The 15,142-nt window shown below is 43.1% G+C and overlaps 1 protein-coding gene across 4 annotated transcripts in view; it reads left to right on the forward strand.

Moving 5' to 3' along the window:
• The window catches only part of KIT (KIT proto-oncogene, receptor tyrosine kinase), an 82,810-nt gene that overhangs the window by 25,572 nt on the left and 42,096 nt on the right, over positions 1-15,142 (forward strand). For all 4 annotated transcript variants that reach the window (XM_032400383.1, XM_032400386.1, XM_032400382.1 and 1 more), the window contains exons 2-4: positions 9,001-9,270; positions 11,840-12,121; positions 13,445-13,581. In XM_032400383.1, the coding sequence (XP_032256274.1) occupies positions 9,001-9,270; positions 11,840-12,121; positions 13,445-13,581 (689 nt within the window). The remainder of the gene's footprint in view (positions 1-9,000; positions 9,271-11,839; positions 12,122-13,444; positions 13,582-15,142) is intronic.

Here is a 15,142-nt window from a genome sequence, read left to right on the forward strand (position 1 = left end):
CCATTTGCTTTGCTGGCTTCATTCTACGGCAGTTCTCTGTGTGAGTCCATCTTCCCCCATGCTCTGTATTCCTGGTCCCCAGCCCCACCCAGGACAAATAGTAGGAGCTCAGTTACCATTTCATCAATGAAGACAGTTTCAGAAGTGCTTGCTTTGTTACTGATCTGTCTCTGCCAGTAATGACTAATGCTCCAGCATTTATTTCCCTGTCCTTTGGTTCCCTTCTGTCAATTAGTTCAGAATCATTAGACTGGCATTGACATATACTTAAGAAGCTGCTTTTTTAAAAAACTGCTTCAGTGAAGTCTTCGCTGTTTTGTGATTTTAAACTGACTTTCAAACGCTGCTCATTTTACAATGGTATATTGCTACAGCTTGAGACCGTCCCTGTCTCATACTGTAATTTTGTATAATTACTACAAATCCTGTACCTAACGTGATACCAAGCCCTGGCATGCAAAAAGAAAATTTCTTTAGAACTAGGTACAAATTTGCACCGTGCCAAGGAAGTGGTTTCTGAGTCTGCAGACATAGGAATATTGCAGTGAAAGACTTAAGACAGTGAGGACATCATGTCAATTACTTACTGTTTACCTCGTGTCAAACCTGAGTAGATTTTAACAAATGAGCTCTTTCCAGGTACATGCTTTAATCTCTGTATTACAAGGTTAAAGATCTATCTGAACTCTCTCTTACCCAGAAAATCCTTTGGAAATAGCAGAGTTGTGAATCGGGAATCACGTGATGCAGTAGGACTGCTCTCAAACTTGTCCATGGAGGTGCTCTTAAAGGTTGGGGGTAGTAGGGATTTGGGTGGTATGTTTGGGAGTATATAGCTGTAAGGTAGTTTAGTTTCTTTGAAAGCTCATGTTTTTCCACCTGAATTTATTTTACTTTCTATTTGATGATATGTAATATAAAAAGAGTATTTAAAAATCAGTCACTGACAGAAATCGGCCTTCAAGAAGACTGGTTAAAAAGCATCCAAGATCAGAGAAATACTGCTCTGTAGGGTGATGTCCCAAATTACCTTCCCCTGTCCTGTACCTGTACAGCTAATAAATGTAGTAATTCCTTCATGTATTTATTGTCATCTTCTGTATTCCTGGCGCTCTGTGAGGCTTGGAGGATGGAGGTAGAAAACAGACTTTGCTTTGGATTCTGAGAGCTTACCGTTTTGGGGGTGAGGTAGGAGTGGGGGGTTCCTCATAAGATGAGCTTTTCCTGACCGCCACACACCTTCATACTCAAAGCTTTGCCTTTGCCTTTCCCCTCCTTGAATACACATCTGAATGTGGACGCGTGCAAATGGACAAAGTCTTGCTGGCTCAGCTCACATGGCCCTTCCCTCTGGACCTTTTCCTGGTGCTTCTGGGCAGAATAGTAGCTGCTCCCTTTGAGACCTGGGACGTGTTTATCAACTTTCAATATTTTTATTTCATTTGTATTGGCTTTGTCTTTGAGACTTCAGTGGTTATGGTAGCATGAACTCAGTACAGTAGAGTGGGCGCCATTCTGGGATCCTCTATCCCATGGTTTCCTTCACTTTGTGTGGGTGATCCAGAGTGGATTTACAGGCTCCCCCCCGCGCCCCCGCTGCACCAAGAGCATTTCTTCAGATTTGTTTGGTTTTCACTGAGCTCTCACTCCCCCCACCCCCACCCTAGCTTTATTCTCTTTCCAGTATCATCTACTTGTTAGCTTTATTCTGTTTCCAGTATCATCTACTTGTTTTTAACGCCTCATGGGTGTTGTGGGCAATTACTAGGATGCTTCCATCTTGGTTTTTATCCAGTTTTTTCCTGTGGGGATATAAAAGTATGTCAGAAACAGTAGGATATACAAATCATTAGCTTTTTTTTTTTAATCACGAATTGTGTTTAAATAGTACGTGAACTAAAGAGTCGCCCCACTACAGTGGAGCTTTGAGCTTTGTCTTACTTGCCACTCCTGCGGTACTTCCTCAAAACCAGAACAGGCCTCTCCACGTGGCTTTGCCTCCCCGCTGTTATTTTACCTGGTTCCTTATATTCATGTCCAAAGGAGAAAAGGTTTTGAAATGACTTCCTTACTTTTAACCCCAGCTATAAATCCAGTCTTGGCAGCTTAGACGTTTGCAAAGTGAACAAAGCCCTTAGGAGGATCTTTGAGAAGAGATTTGCAATAACGGTCGACGTGGTCCAGTCACTACTGAGGGGACTGGGGAGCACCTCCAAGCTCAAGCAGGTGTCTCTCACTTGTACTGGTCATTGAGAACCTTCTACAGGACAAGCCCAGCCTGGACTCTTCAATGAGTCTTGATCGACAGAGCACAGAGACTACAGGTGTGTCTTAAATAGTTTATTCTCACTTAAGAAAGATGGACAGCTGCTTTCCTTTTGATGGAGAAGCAGAACCTTGTCTTTGAGCTTTGGTTGACCTTGAGTTTGGGATGACTGGTGGGCGTTCTCAGCCTACACCACACCCAGAATGCAAGCAAGGTCTGCAGTTTCTAACTGCAGTTTCCTTCAGTGTCGTGCCTGTGAAACAGCACTGGGGATGCAGAGCCCCCCGCCCCTGGTGCGTGAGCCCCCCTCCCCCAGTCTTCTCGTGTTTCACCCACATTTAATTGGACACTCATTTTAGTTGAGCCACGATTAGAGTGTTTCTTTGTTATCAGAGAGTCAGCAGCTCTTTCTCAACACACACGCACTCCTATTTCATCAATTTTCATAACATGCACTTAATTTGTATATAAAATAGGCCACAAGTCTAACTTCGAGAAACAGGTTTGAGAATAAGACCACGTGACTCTGACGATGCGAGCAGGAGAGCAGAGGCGCCGGAGAGAAGAACCTAACAGTCACGAGCACTCAGAGTCCCTTGGGCAGGAGTCCGTGTGGCTTGAAACTGAGGGCTTATTTAGCCCAGAAAGTTAGAAGTGCTTTTATGAATGCCTGCTCTGTGTACAGGAGCAGAGGGATGGGGACCAAGATGCCATTCGTGTCCTCAAGCACAACAGTGTGGAACAAATAAAAATAATGACAACAGTTAATTTTTTTAAATGATACGATTTAAAACAAAGTTAGGGGGCTCACAAAGGCTAATACCAGGGGTCGGAGTGGTCAGCTAAGAAAGAGCCAAGGTAGCTGAGAAGGGTTGAGGCTTCACTGGCCAGGGCCTTGAAGAATTGTTGTTTTGTTTAGTATTAGAGTTTTTTTTTTTTATTGTGGTAGAATACACATAATATAAAATGTACCATTTCTCAGTGTCCAATTCAATGCCGTTAGGTACATTCACAGGGTTGTGCAACCATCACCACTGTCCATTTTCAGAACTTTTTATTTTTTTATCATCCCACATGGAAATTCTGTACCCATTAACCTCATTAACTCCCCATTGCTCCCTCCCCCTAGCTCTTGGTAATCTTATTCTACTTTCTGTCTCTATGGATTGGCCTACTCTAGGTGCCCCATGTAAGTAGAACCAGACCACATTTGTCCTTTTGTTTCTGGCTTATTTCATGTAGTATCATGTTTTTGAAGTTCATGGATGTGGTAGCCTAGGTCAGAATTTCCTTCCTTTTCATGGCTCAATGATACTCCATTGCATGCACCTGCCTCATTTTGTCTGTTGATCTGTCGACCTGTCGACGGGCACTTGGGTTGTTTCCAGTTTTGGCTGCTGTAGACAGTGCTGCTATGAACATGGGTGTGCAAATACCTGCTTTTAGTTCTTTTGGGTATGGTTCAATTTTACACGAGCAGAAGAGGTTATAGAGGGTATGTTGGCTTTTATCTTGATATTGTTAAAATCTTGAAACATTATGGACTGTTCATAAGTGCTCCTTTTCTCCCTTATTTATGTTCTTTGAGAGCAAGGACTGCCTTCTAGGTTTGGCACTTAGCCAGGTACCTGGGATAAATGTATAAAATATTTTTTTTGTTTCTGGAGTTCCTAGTCCAGAGCCATCATACACTATGGTGTATTGGTCCCCAGAATGGTAGGTTTTGCCATCTTTTTTTTCTGGCTCATTAATTGACATGTGTTCAGAGAATAGAAAACAACTTTTAAATTAGCCTTAGCCAAACATAATTAGGGAAGTACATTTTCTAATGCAGAGTCCCGATGTAGATAAAACCCAATTCAGCAAACATTTGTTGAGAATTTGCTATGTACCAGATGCATTTTAAAATGGTAATTTCAAAAATATATAAATAAACAAAATGTGTAATTTCAGAGCAATTTCAAAGCTCAGTTGGAATACCTTATTGGTATTGAATTTTAAATATAATAAAGGTAGGTACATACCTTTTAATATGAATCTCTAGCCTTTTTTATTGTGAGAGCATCGTAACAACATTCAGGATAGTTTAGAAAAAAGAATAAATAATACCCAGAATCCCGCTCTAATATAAGCTCTATTTTCATTTTATAGGGTGAGTTTGAGGGTTGAACTTACACATAATTTATTTTGAAAATAAAACCCTTAATGTTTCTGGTGGCAATTATTTTAAAATTTTATTTTTTAAAACCCTAGAAGTAAAGCAGAAACCAGTGATCTCAAATTTGGAGGCTGCTTTTGGGAGGTATCCATAGCAGCTTAATGGATGAATGGAACCACTCCCTTAGTGGTGCAGCAGAAATGACATCTGTCCTCTTTCGGGGATAGCCCAGTGGACTGTTGAGACCCGTTACAGGGGCTGGGTGTTGAGGAACCTAACCTGTCCCTCCTTCGATCTTCTCTGTGTTCAGGGATCGAAGGGAATGTTTTTATGACTTTGCCAGGGGAAAATTACAATTTAAGATCCTTGGAGTAGATGGAGGAGGTAAGCCCTAGATTTAGACCACACGTATCAGTACAGAAGGATGGGTGATGGGGCTGGACGTGTTGGACGGAGTTAGGACAGGTGATCGTGGTTAGGGACCAACACCCATGAAAAGCAGGGCTTTCCGCATGGCAAGAAGGTGAATTGGTGGGGTAGGTGTGTTCTGGGGACACGGGCAGAACGATGGGCCTAGGAAGGAATGGAGCTGCTTACAGGCTCCCTAGCCAGCCAGCCTAAGAATCTGTCTTACTGGCGAGGCAGGTAAGGGTCCAGAGGAAGCCGCTAGAAATTAGTCCCGTCCCAGTGCTTTGTAAGCTGTACACGATGTCGGTGTTAGCTGCTGCCGCCTCTGGTAGGGTTTTTGAGGCTGGGAGTGGGGTTGTTGAAAGATGGTTGTTTTTTAGGCTGGTGGATCTCAGGGCTATGAGGTCTGATGAGTTGGGAGTGGGGTGCCTGGAAGCACGGAGATCTTTTAGGAGAGGATGTTATCTGTAAGTGGCTAGTCTGGGGTGGGGCAGCAGGGGTGGAAAGGCAGACAAGGATGAGAGGCAGAGGCTCCAAAGGAAAGACTGCGAGGATTTGCTGCCAAGGAGGCAGAAGTCAGGCGGGAACCCGTTTGGGAAATGAGGGAACCGTGTATATTCATAGGAAGTGAGTAAGGCAGGACTGACTGGAGGGGTGATAAGAGGTTCTGTTTTTAGAATAGTTGTGTCTAACATTTATTATGTATTTTCTATGTGCCCCCAGACAGTTCTGAGTGCTTTGTATAGTATCCTTATGAAATAAGTTCTGCTACTGCCCCGACTTTGCAAATGAGGAGACCAAGGCACAGTTGATTGGTAACTTGCCTGAGGATCACACGCTTACTCCTTGGCAGAGCCAGGATGCAAATCTAGAGTCTTAACTCAAGAGCCAAGCTCTTCCCGAGTATGCTTTACTGCCTCATTGTAATAGCCAACATCTATTCAAAGTGCCCTGTCCTGTGTTAAGCTCCTTGTGTGTATTTGTCACATCTGATTCCCATAAGAACTCAGGAGATGAGGGTATTTTTATCATTTTCCGGATCTGGAAACTTGGGCACAGAAGTTGAGTGGCCTGCCTTCGTCACACTTCCATTGGCATGGTAGGTCTCCGGAAGTCAGCAATATTTATTCAACTGGATTGTCCTGTCTACATATGCACTCCTGAGAAAGCCGGATTGATTGAAGTATATTGCGATATAAATTCTTGAAGAATTTTTGGATTAAATTTTCTGTCAACATCCCTATTTGCTAGGAACGACTCCCTTTTTAAAAGGGGATTAATAATTGAAATAATAGTGTCTCCAATTATTGCTGTGCCCGTTTCCATTATTTGACTTTAAAAACAATCCCAGGCACTTTGTTTCCATATTCTGGCCCCATCATTTAGATGCTGAGCCTCAGTGGGGACGGATGGTCTTGTCTATAGTACTTCTTACGTTGTTGGTGCTTAATAACATTTGATGATTGTCATCAACCTTGTTGTTACCTCCTGCGACTTGAGGTTTGCTGAGGGTCTTCAGTCTGGGTTGTACTTGGCGTGACCTCGTAGAGCTGCGATTGAAGCCATGGTCAGAAGGTGCCCAGATGCAGTATCTGTCTGGGTAACAAATTGGAATTGAGACCAGTCATCTCTGCACCTGCAGGGGAGAGTTTCCGTGCCTCTTTAGAGCATCTTTGGTCTGTCCCTCTCCACAGGTTCTCCTCCCCCTATCTTCACATGTCAACAGGTCTCTTTTGTAACTTTTAACCTCGTTTGACTGCAGGTCTTTTTCTCTGCCCTCTGGTGTCATCGCTCCTCAGAGAGAGGTCTCCACGTAGAGCCTTTAACCTCGGAGCATACAGAAATTTCCACTCACCTGAAATTGTACTCTTGGGTTTCCTGCCGTCTCTTTCTCACCAAATGTAGTCGGTTCATTCCCTTCACTTTTGTTGTTCATTCCCTTGATCTTGCTCAGCATCTGCCCTCGGACCCACCACCTTTTCTTTGAAACCTTCTTCCCTCTTGAGCTCCCCCCTCCCTCCCTTCCTTCGTGGTGGTGGTTTTTTGTTGCTGTTGGTGCTTGTTCATTTTTGTTTGATTTTTAAGTCTCAAATCTATACCCTCTGAGCTGGAAGAGCTCTCCAAGATTGGTACTCTGTGCATTCCTCTTTTTTCCACAGGCCCTCACCCTTGACTGTCTGATCCTTTCTTTTCACTTCACACATTTTTGCTCTTCCTCCACCATCTGCAATGCAGGCCATGAGGTGAGAAGGGCGTCCACTGGCCAGGTATGCCCTGGGAGCAGGGCACTTGCCCCTCCTGTCCCCATCTGTTTCTGCTCATGTCTCCGCATCCCCAGTCCTGCCAGACTTGTGGGGAGCTTCCTGGCGTGGCTCACTAGCTGCTTTTGCCTTTTACTCCTTCAGAACTCAGGTCACTTCTTGTCTCCGACCTTGTATGAGTGTGGAGGGGATGGATACCCATTTCGCCTGTGACCCTGCGGAAGTGGTAGAAAGCTACCTCCCACCCCCCACCCCAGAGGGGGAGTTCTGTGACCCTGTTGCTCTAGCCCACCTTACCCAGGGACCCTTTCTTCCCACTCACTCACCCAGGTCATATGGGAGTGAGGCTTTGTAGTTTTAATTACACTATAACCTTTAATGTGTTTTTCCTCTGGTAGTTAGAATGCATCTTTCATCTCAGATCCTTTACTGTAGATCTCATTGCTTCTGCTTACCTGAGGACCAGACCTCTTCACAGATTTCCTCAAATCTAGAAGATCTCTGGTATCTTTTTTTTTTTTTTAAAGATTTTATTTATTTATTTGAGACAGAGAGAATGAGAGAGAGAGAGAGCACATGAGAGGGGGGAGGGTCAGAGGGAGAAGCAGGCTCCCCGCCGAGCAGGGAGCCCGATGCGGGACTCGATCCAGGGACTCCAGGATCATGACCTGAGCCGAAGGCAGTCGCTTAACCAACTGAGCCACCCAGGCGCCCAGAAGATCTCTGGTATCTTACTGCACATGTTCCTTTTGTACCGAAAAACATATAGTGTCTCTGCATGGTCTTTGTGTTTCCTATGGTGTATATATGTCCGTGGCACGTGTCTTTCTTCTCTTTCACCTTTTCTGATATGGTCAAGGTCCAGCCCACTTCTTCTTCTTCAGCTTAAAGCTAAAACTTGTACCTATATTTCACTTAATTCTGACACATGAACAGTGTGTTCTTTAAACTCTGGAGTATGTGTAACAACCCTGGTGTTGCACTTACATGCACTCACAAAAGCTCGAAGCTTTTGCAGATCATAATTAATGAACAGATATTTGCATTCATGCAACAGATGGATGAACGAATGAATGAATTGGCTGCCGTGAATTCTCTGAGGTTCAAGTTTCATGTTCAGAGTCTAAAGTTTGCATCTTTAAACTAGGAAACCTGTCTAGGCATTAGTTTCATTAGGCAGCAACCCCACCTATGTCATGAAATATCTCATGGTCTGATCTTTAAAATGGGATTTTTGTGTTCTGCCTTATTGTTTGAAACTCTTAAATAGGTCTCCTTTTGATGAACATCACCATATAAGGAGAATTGCGTACACATAACTGAATTCACAGCCAAGCTATGTCAGGGTCATGTACATTTTGCTAGAAGAGTAACTGGCCAGTGTGTGGTTTTTGTTGTTGTTGTTGTTGTTGTGTTTTTGTTTTGTTTTGTTTTTTATAGCATGGGGTTTTGTTTTTGTTGTTTTAAGCTGGGTGTCAGCATGTCACTACCATTGCGATGGCCCATATTCAGAGTAGAAACTTGACCCAGCTGTGTGTTTAACCCAGAGAAGGCCAGGGCATCCCACAAGTACGGCTCGCATACCCAGTGTGACCCTCGGGATTAACTGAGAGTTGCAGAAGATGATTTTCTAGATGAACTTAAGAAACTTTATTTTATTTATTTATTTATTTTGGGTGCAAAATGGTGGTTTTATTAAAGCACAGGAACAGGACCTGTGGGCAGAAAGAGCTGCTGCCGAACTTAAGAAACTTTAAACAGAACTCTTTCTAACTATAAATAGCAGGGCGGCTTTGTCCTATTTTTATTGTAGAGCACACAGAAGATGGAAATCAATATTGGAAGAAATGCTTTATTTCGCCAAGGAAAAAGATCATACTCAACACGATTCTTATTTTTCTTGGCAGGCTCTTCTCAACCATCTGTGAGTCCAGGGGAACTGTCTCTACCATCCATCCACCCAGCAAAATCAGAGTTAATAGTCAGTGTTGGTGACGAGATTAGGCTGTTATGCACCGATCCAGGATTTGTCAAATGGACTTTTGAGACCCCGGGTCAATTGAGTGAGAACACACGCAATGAATGGATCACAGAGAAAGCCGAGGCCGCCAACACAGGCAATTACACGTGTACCAACAGAGATGGTTTAAGCAGGTCCATTTATGTGTTTGTTAGAGGTAAATGTGTGGCTTTCTTTCATGCTATGCTTTAGAGAACTTAATATCCTGTTCTTAATTATGGATGACATATAGATGGCTGAGCCAGAGAGAAAATATTACTGGCTGGGTCTCAGATGCCTAAAACAAATTTTTCTTTGTTAGTTTCCCCCCATCTTTTGATACATCGTGGCCATGGGTATGACTCCAGCTGAAGGTCTGCAAGGCTGCAATACTCTTCCTAATGAGATTACAATATGGTTAGCCCATTTGTCCTGGCACTGTGAGTAAACCCTGAGAATAAATTAGGCCCTTTGGGAAAGCTGCATTTTAATGCCTTGAGATCCTAGATACTCCCACTTAGTAAAAACACTTCAGGAAACTAAAGGCCTCTGAAGTCCTAAACAGACCAACACTTCAAAAGAACTGACCCACTTTTAGGGAGCAAATTCCAGAAAAATAACGCAGTCAGCTAATCACCCCATGTCCCCTCTTAGGTTCTTAATAGTTGTCAGTTGTTTCATTAAAAAACAAAAAACAAAACTGTGACCTCTTAGAAACAGAAGAAAAATATGATCGTTGGATTTCCGTATCCCATTTCCTATGATAAACTCAGTGATTCATCTGTGTTTGTGCTTTTAACATCCTTGTCAAGAGGAGGTTTGCTGACAGTGGGAGGCAGGAAGAATCTTTCTGTTGATGTAAAAACAAGTACTTAAAGCTTTAAGAGACAGACCCAGGTTATAGGAGGAGAACTAGTGTCCGGGTTCTGGTCCTGAGTTTGTGCCTGGACTGGAGCTATCATTGAAACAGGCCAGCGTAGGAGTCCTCACCCATGATACTGTGGAAGAATAGTGAATAAATTTGTCCTAGATGGCAGATCTGAGCAAGCTCTAGAGTTTCAGTTTCTCACTGAAACATTCGGATAAGATCATCAGCTCTGTCGTCCTCATGTAATTGTTGTTCAGGAGACAGAATTGTGCAAATTCGAGCTCTATCAAGGGTTAATAAAGTTGACTCCCATAGTGTTCACTATAAAGAAGGCTGCTGGGAAATTGACTCTGCCTCCCCTTAGTTTATCTGTTATTCTTTCCTAGGTGGGTAGCTGAAAAATACACATGGATAAGGCACAGCTTAGCCTCGGGGTATGGTTCCATAATGGTTGGGCTAACCTGGGTGCTGTTCTTTGACATTCAAGAAGGTACTCTGGAATTTCCAGGTGGTCATGAAGTATCATTCTGCATATTAACACACTGGGTAGACGACTGACTAAATGGGGAAAACGGCTGAATTAGCCAAGTCAGTCTCGCAGAGTTCATGGATTTTCTTTAGAAGGGAAGTCTTGCTCAGTAACTTAGCACTCCACTGAATTATTACTGATTTAAGATGTTTGGATACTTAAGTAAGTTATGTTACAGCCGTGAAGGAAATCGGGGCATTGTAGGAGCTAGCATTAAGCAACTGAAAGAGTAGATGGGAAAATAACCAGCGATGGCCTTGGATCTTAGTTCCGCCATCATGAGGGACTTTACTCATAGAACAAATTAAGCTGGGAGGTGCATAATTCACTCTGGAAAAAAAAAAATTTTTTTTTCCAAAATTAAATGGTAAGTATATTTCAATGATGTCAAATTGATTTTTGTGAGACACCTGAATTCCAGGTGGAAAGGACAATTAAAAACCATTTTAAACATGATCTGTTGGCCCAGCCATCTATCTGTATTATCTTAACACAGCAGAGTTGGCTGTACATTGTGTATATAGAATGAGGTTTGTCTTTGCTTATAGGAGGTCCCAGTCTGCCTGAGGCCTTTCCAGTCCACACCTGGTGTCCTGGCATAATTCTTAATAGCACTCCTTTTCACTCACAAGTGTCCTGGTTTGGATGATACTTACTACAGTATTCCTGAAACTCATAAGCTCCCCTTGGGAATATGGCTTCATTTGATGTCCAGAAGTTTATATTTATACATACCTTTCAAGGAATCTGAAGGGTGAGGCCCACATGACGTTTGTACAGGGTGGCCTGCTAATAGTTTTGCAGATTTTATGCGGAAGCTGCAAGATCCTGGAGACTGGGGGCTCTGGAAAGGGGCCCCCACAGAGAGGGGTAGAGGAAGAACCCTAATAGGTATCATCACACTGGCTTAGTCTTGGCCCATCCTCCTTAGAGTATTCCCTGTTGTAGAAGAAGAGTAACTATTGTAATAAAATATCCTCAGAGTTTTAAGAGCTCAAGTTGCAGTATCCATTGGACTGTGGTATGTTCAGCCTTTTCTGGGCCGTGTCACTTTTTAGGAGAGTCACTTTTTTCAGACTTCGGTTTCTTCATCTCTGAAATGGTAACGATAGTGCCCATCACATGGGAGTGTTTTGAGGATTAAATGAGATAAAGCATAATGGTCTGAGCTTAGTGTCTGACACGTGAAAGGGGTTAACAAATGTTCACTGTTGCTTAATTAGTACTACTTGGATGAATTCAACTTTAGCTTGCAAAGAAAAAAAGATCAGAGTCCTCTGAGATCTTTTAAAAATGTTTTCAGTACCTGTGACCAGCCATTCGAACTACTGATTTTTTGATGTGCTTTAGATCCAGCGCAGCTTTTCCTCATTGACCTTCGCTTGTATGGGAAAGAAGACAATGATACGCTGGTCCGCTGTCCTTTGACAGACCCCGAGGTGACCAATTACTCCCTCAGGGGGTGTGAGGGGAAACCTCTTCCCAAGGACTTGACGTTTGTCACTGATCCCAAGGCTGGCATCACGATCAGACACGTGAAGCGCGAGTATCACCGGCTCTGCTTGCACTGCTCTGCAGACCAGAAGGGCAAGTCCGTGCTGTCAAAGAAATTCACCCTGAAAGTGAGGGCAGGTAGGGGCCCTTTCTCTCTTTCCACTGGGAGGCGGCGCCTCCGTCGAGGGAGAGGCGCCTTCTCTCTTCTCCCGGGTGCATTTTAGTATCGGCAGTCAGGCAGCTGGCCCTTCATCACTTGCCCCAGCTCCCAGCTCCCAGCTCCCATCAGCTGCTTGTGAATTCTTCGTTTCGTAGCCCCCAGTCCCCACCACCAGTCCACCCCCACCACCAGTCCACGGCCACGTCTAGCGGAGACTGGCGTTCAGACCACACCGGGGACAGCTGTGAAAACCGACCTCAGGACACGCAGAGTCTCATAACTGCATGAGGTGTTCCTTCCAAGAGAACCTCACTGGGAGGCTTCCCTTCGGCTGTTTGAAAAGATTAGCATATACATGGTTCACTCCTTGATTGACTATTGATAGAGGGATTGACTTTCTCCTCCATGATTTGATTTTAATGCATTCCCAAGCTATTCCCAATCTGAAGAGGAAAGTACCAGCTGAGTATGGACCTTGTTATTATGGGGGCATTATGTAGATTATTTTCATAGCTGGAAGATGTCTAGATTTTGTATCTCCGAGATCATCAGATTCAACACCAGTTGGCATACAGCTACCGAGTAGTTTTTTATGAAGGCTTTTGAAAAAGTATGCTCATTGGGATTAAGGAAAGTTTGATTATTTAAAAAATGGAGATTATCAGGGGCGCCTGGGTGGCTCAGTTGGTTAAGCGACTGCCTTCGGCTCAGGTCATGATCCTGGAGTCCCAGGATCGAGTCCCACATCGGGCTCCCTGCTCAGCGGGGAGTCTGCTTCTCCCTCTGGCCCTCCCCGCTCTCATGCGCTCTCTCTTTCTCTCTCTTTCTCAAATAAATAAATAAATAAATCTTTAAAAATAAAACAAAATGGAGATTTTCAGAAATGAGCAAGAGGTTATTATTATGGCACATGGGAAAGATGTCTGTTTGGTGAAAAGAATATGATTAGTCGTAGGTCACGTCCTCGTGAGACCATCAAGGTTGTGTGAGGTAAAGATTAAAGCTGTTTCCCTATGCCAGGGTTTCTCCCTATTTCAAAATAGCATTGTCCAGCAGCATTATCATCTAATGCAGACATTCCTGTCGTTTTCACTCGATGCTGACGAATTTGTTTGAAGGATGCCAGATTTAATTGCTGACGTCTTCAGATCTGCAAGTAATGCAGACCGGTTAGTGCCACACTTGATACCTTATTTGAAAGACCACCAGTAAGGTGTGTGCATTTGCGGAAATGTGGTAAGTGAAAATGGCCCAGGATCGTAGAGCACGTGATTTGAGGGCCCCGTTTCTGTTTCTTCCAGCCATCAGAGCTGTCCCGGTTGTGTCGGTGTCCAAAGCAAGCTCTCTTCTTAGGGAAGGGGAAGAATTCTCTGTGATGTGCTCGGTAAAGGATGTGTCTAGTTCTGTGGACTCCATGTGGATCAAGGAAAACAGCCAGGTGAGTTGAGTGGCTTGTTGCCTTTGTTTTTCTCGATACATCGTTCTCGCCATGTGGGAAATTGGAAGGTTTTCCCTTAAACCAGTCTATTCATTGTCCTGGGGAGGCTCAGCTGGAGCGTCTGTGTGAGGTGGGGCTGTGTCTGGGCGTGTGTCGAGATGCACCCTTTCGTAACACCATATGTGGATGTGTACATTCATTATTCGTGACAAACGCGTGTCATTTTGTCAGTTTATTTTGAGAAAATCGAAGAGAGATCTTGAGACTCCTGTTATTACCACATGCTGTTTAACTTTCATAGGGAAATTTTTAAGAAAACTTCTGATTAACCGCATAAGTCCTTTGACTTTTAAGACTATTAAAACCATCCAGGCCAGATTATTTAAAATAGTGGGAAAACTTGTCGATTTTTTTTCTCTTCCATATATAAAAGAGTAAATGGTCTCAGATAACCAACCAGGGAGCTCTTTCCTTTCCCACAAAGTGGCCTATCCATTTGAGAGATGGGTTTCTTTTTGTATTGATCTGACTCCCCCCCCCCCCCCCCAGGCTGGTTACCTGAGATCAAGTTGCTAATGTTGCTAATGGTTTTCTATTTGTTTTAGTCACTATTAATAAAATGGTTATCTTTAATCTGAAACATTTGGACATGTTTAAGTTCTCATTCATTTAACAAATGCATATTGAATGTCTACTATATGTTAACTGCTGTGTTAGGCATATCTTAAGTAAATTTTAGCCGGTTATATGACGTTTCTTTTTTTTTCTTTCTCTAAATACACATTAGTAGCAAGGTCTTTCAAATGTCTAATTTCCCAAATATTTCACTTTAAAATTTCCATCGACTGAATATTCAATAATCTTTATTTGCATAATCTTGGCCATCTAGTTAATTAGCTGTCATGGTGGTTTTTCTTCAGTACACATATATTCACTACATTGGAGAAAAGAAATAATATATTTTCCTCCTCCTCCTCTTCCTCCTCTTCCTCCTCCTGCTCTGTATTTAACATTGGCAATTTCATGCCTGTTTAAAGAATTCTTTGCTAGATAAGTAACCATGGTGATTAGCGTAATGCAAAGTACTGCGATAGTATTCACGTAGACTTGTGATGGATGATACCTTGCTAATGAAACCTGCCGTTGACTAGGAGAATGGATTGTACTAGAGACTTGTTCTTTCAAACCAATGGATCAGAGAAACAAGTTTTAGTTTCCGTATCATATAATTTAATAAAAACAGTAGCTTATGTATGAATTTTTGACTAACCTTATAGAACACAGTCCTGTATTAATTGGCTTTCTATAATCCTTGATTTCAGATGAGAGAACAGTTTAGACCATGTGCGTATTTGAGCCTCTGCATAACTTGAAAATTAGCCTTTTTTCGATAAGAAATTAAATTGCCCCAGGCAGTTTTGTTCTGAACCATTTTTCCCAGGAGTCCCGCATGCCATTCCCAATTAATCCACTGGCGCTGGAAGATAAGCCTTCAGTGTTGGGAGCTCTTTGGGGAAATCCCAGTGTGCACCTCAAGGGTTAAGGAAAACCAAATCACATG

Source organism: Phoca vitulina, unplaced genomic scaffold (genome assembly GCF_004348235.1).
Source record: "Phoca vitulina isolate PV1807 unplaced genomic scaffold, GSC_HSeal_1.0 scaffold3, whole genome shotgun sequence".
Taxonomy (NCBI): domain Eukaryota; kingdom Metazoa; phylum Chordata; class Mammalia; order Carnivora; family Phocidae; genus Phoca; species Phoca vitulina.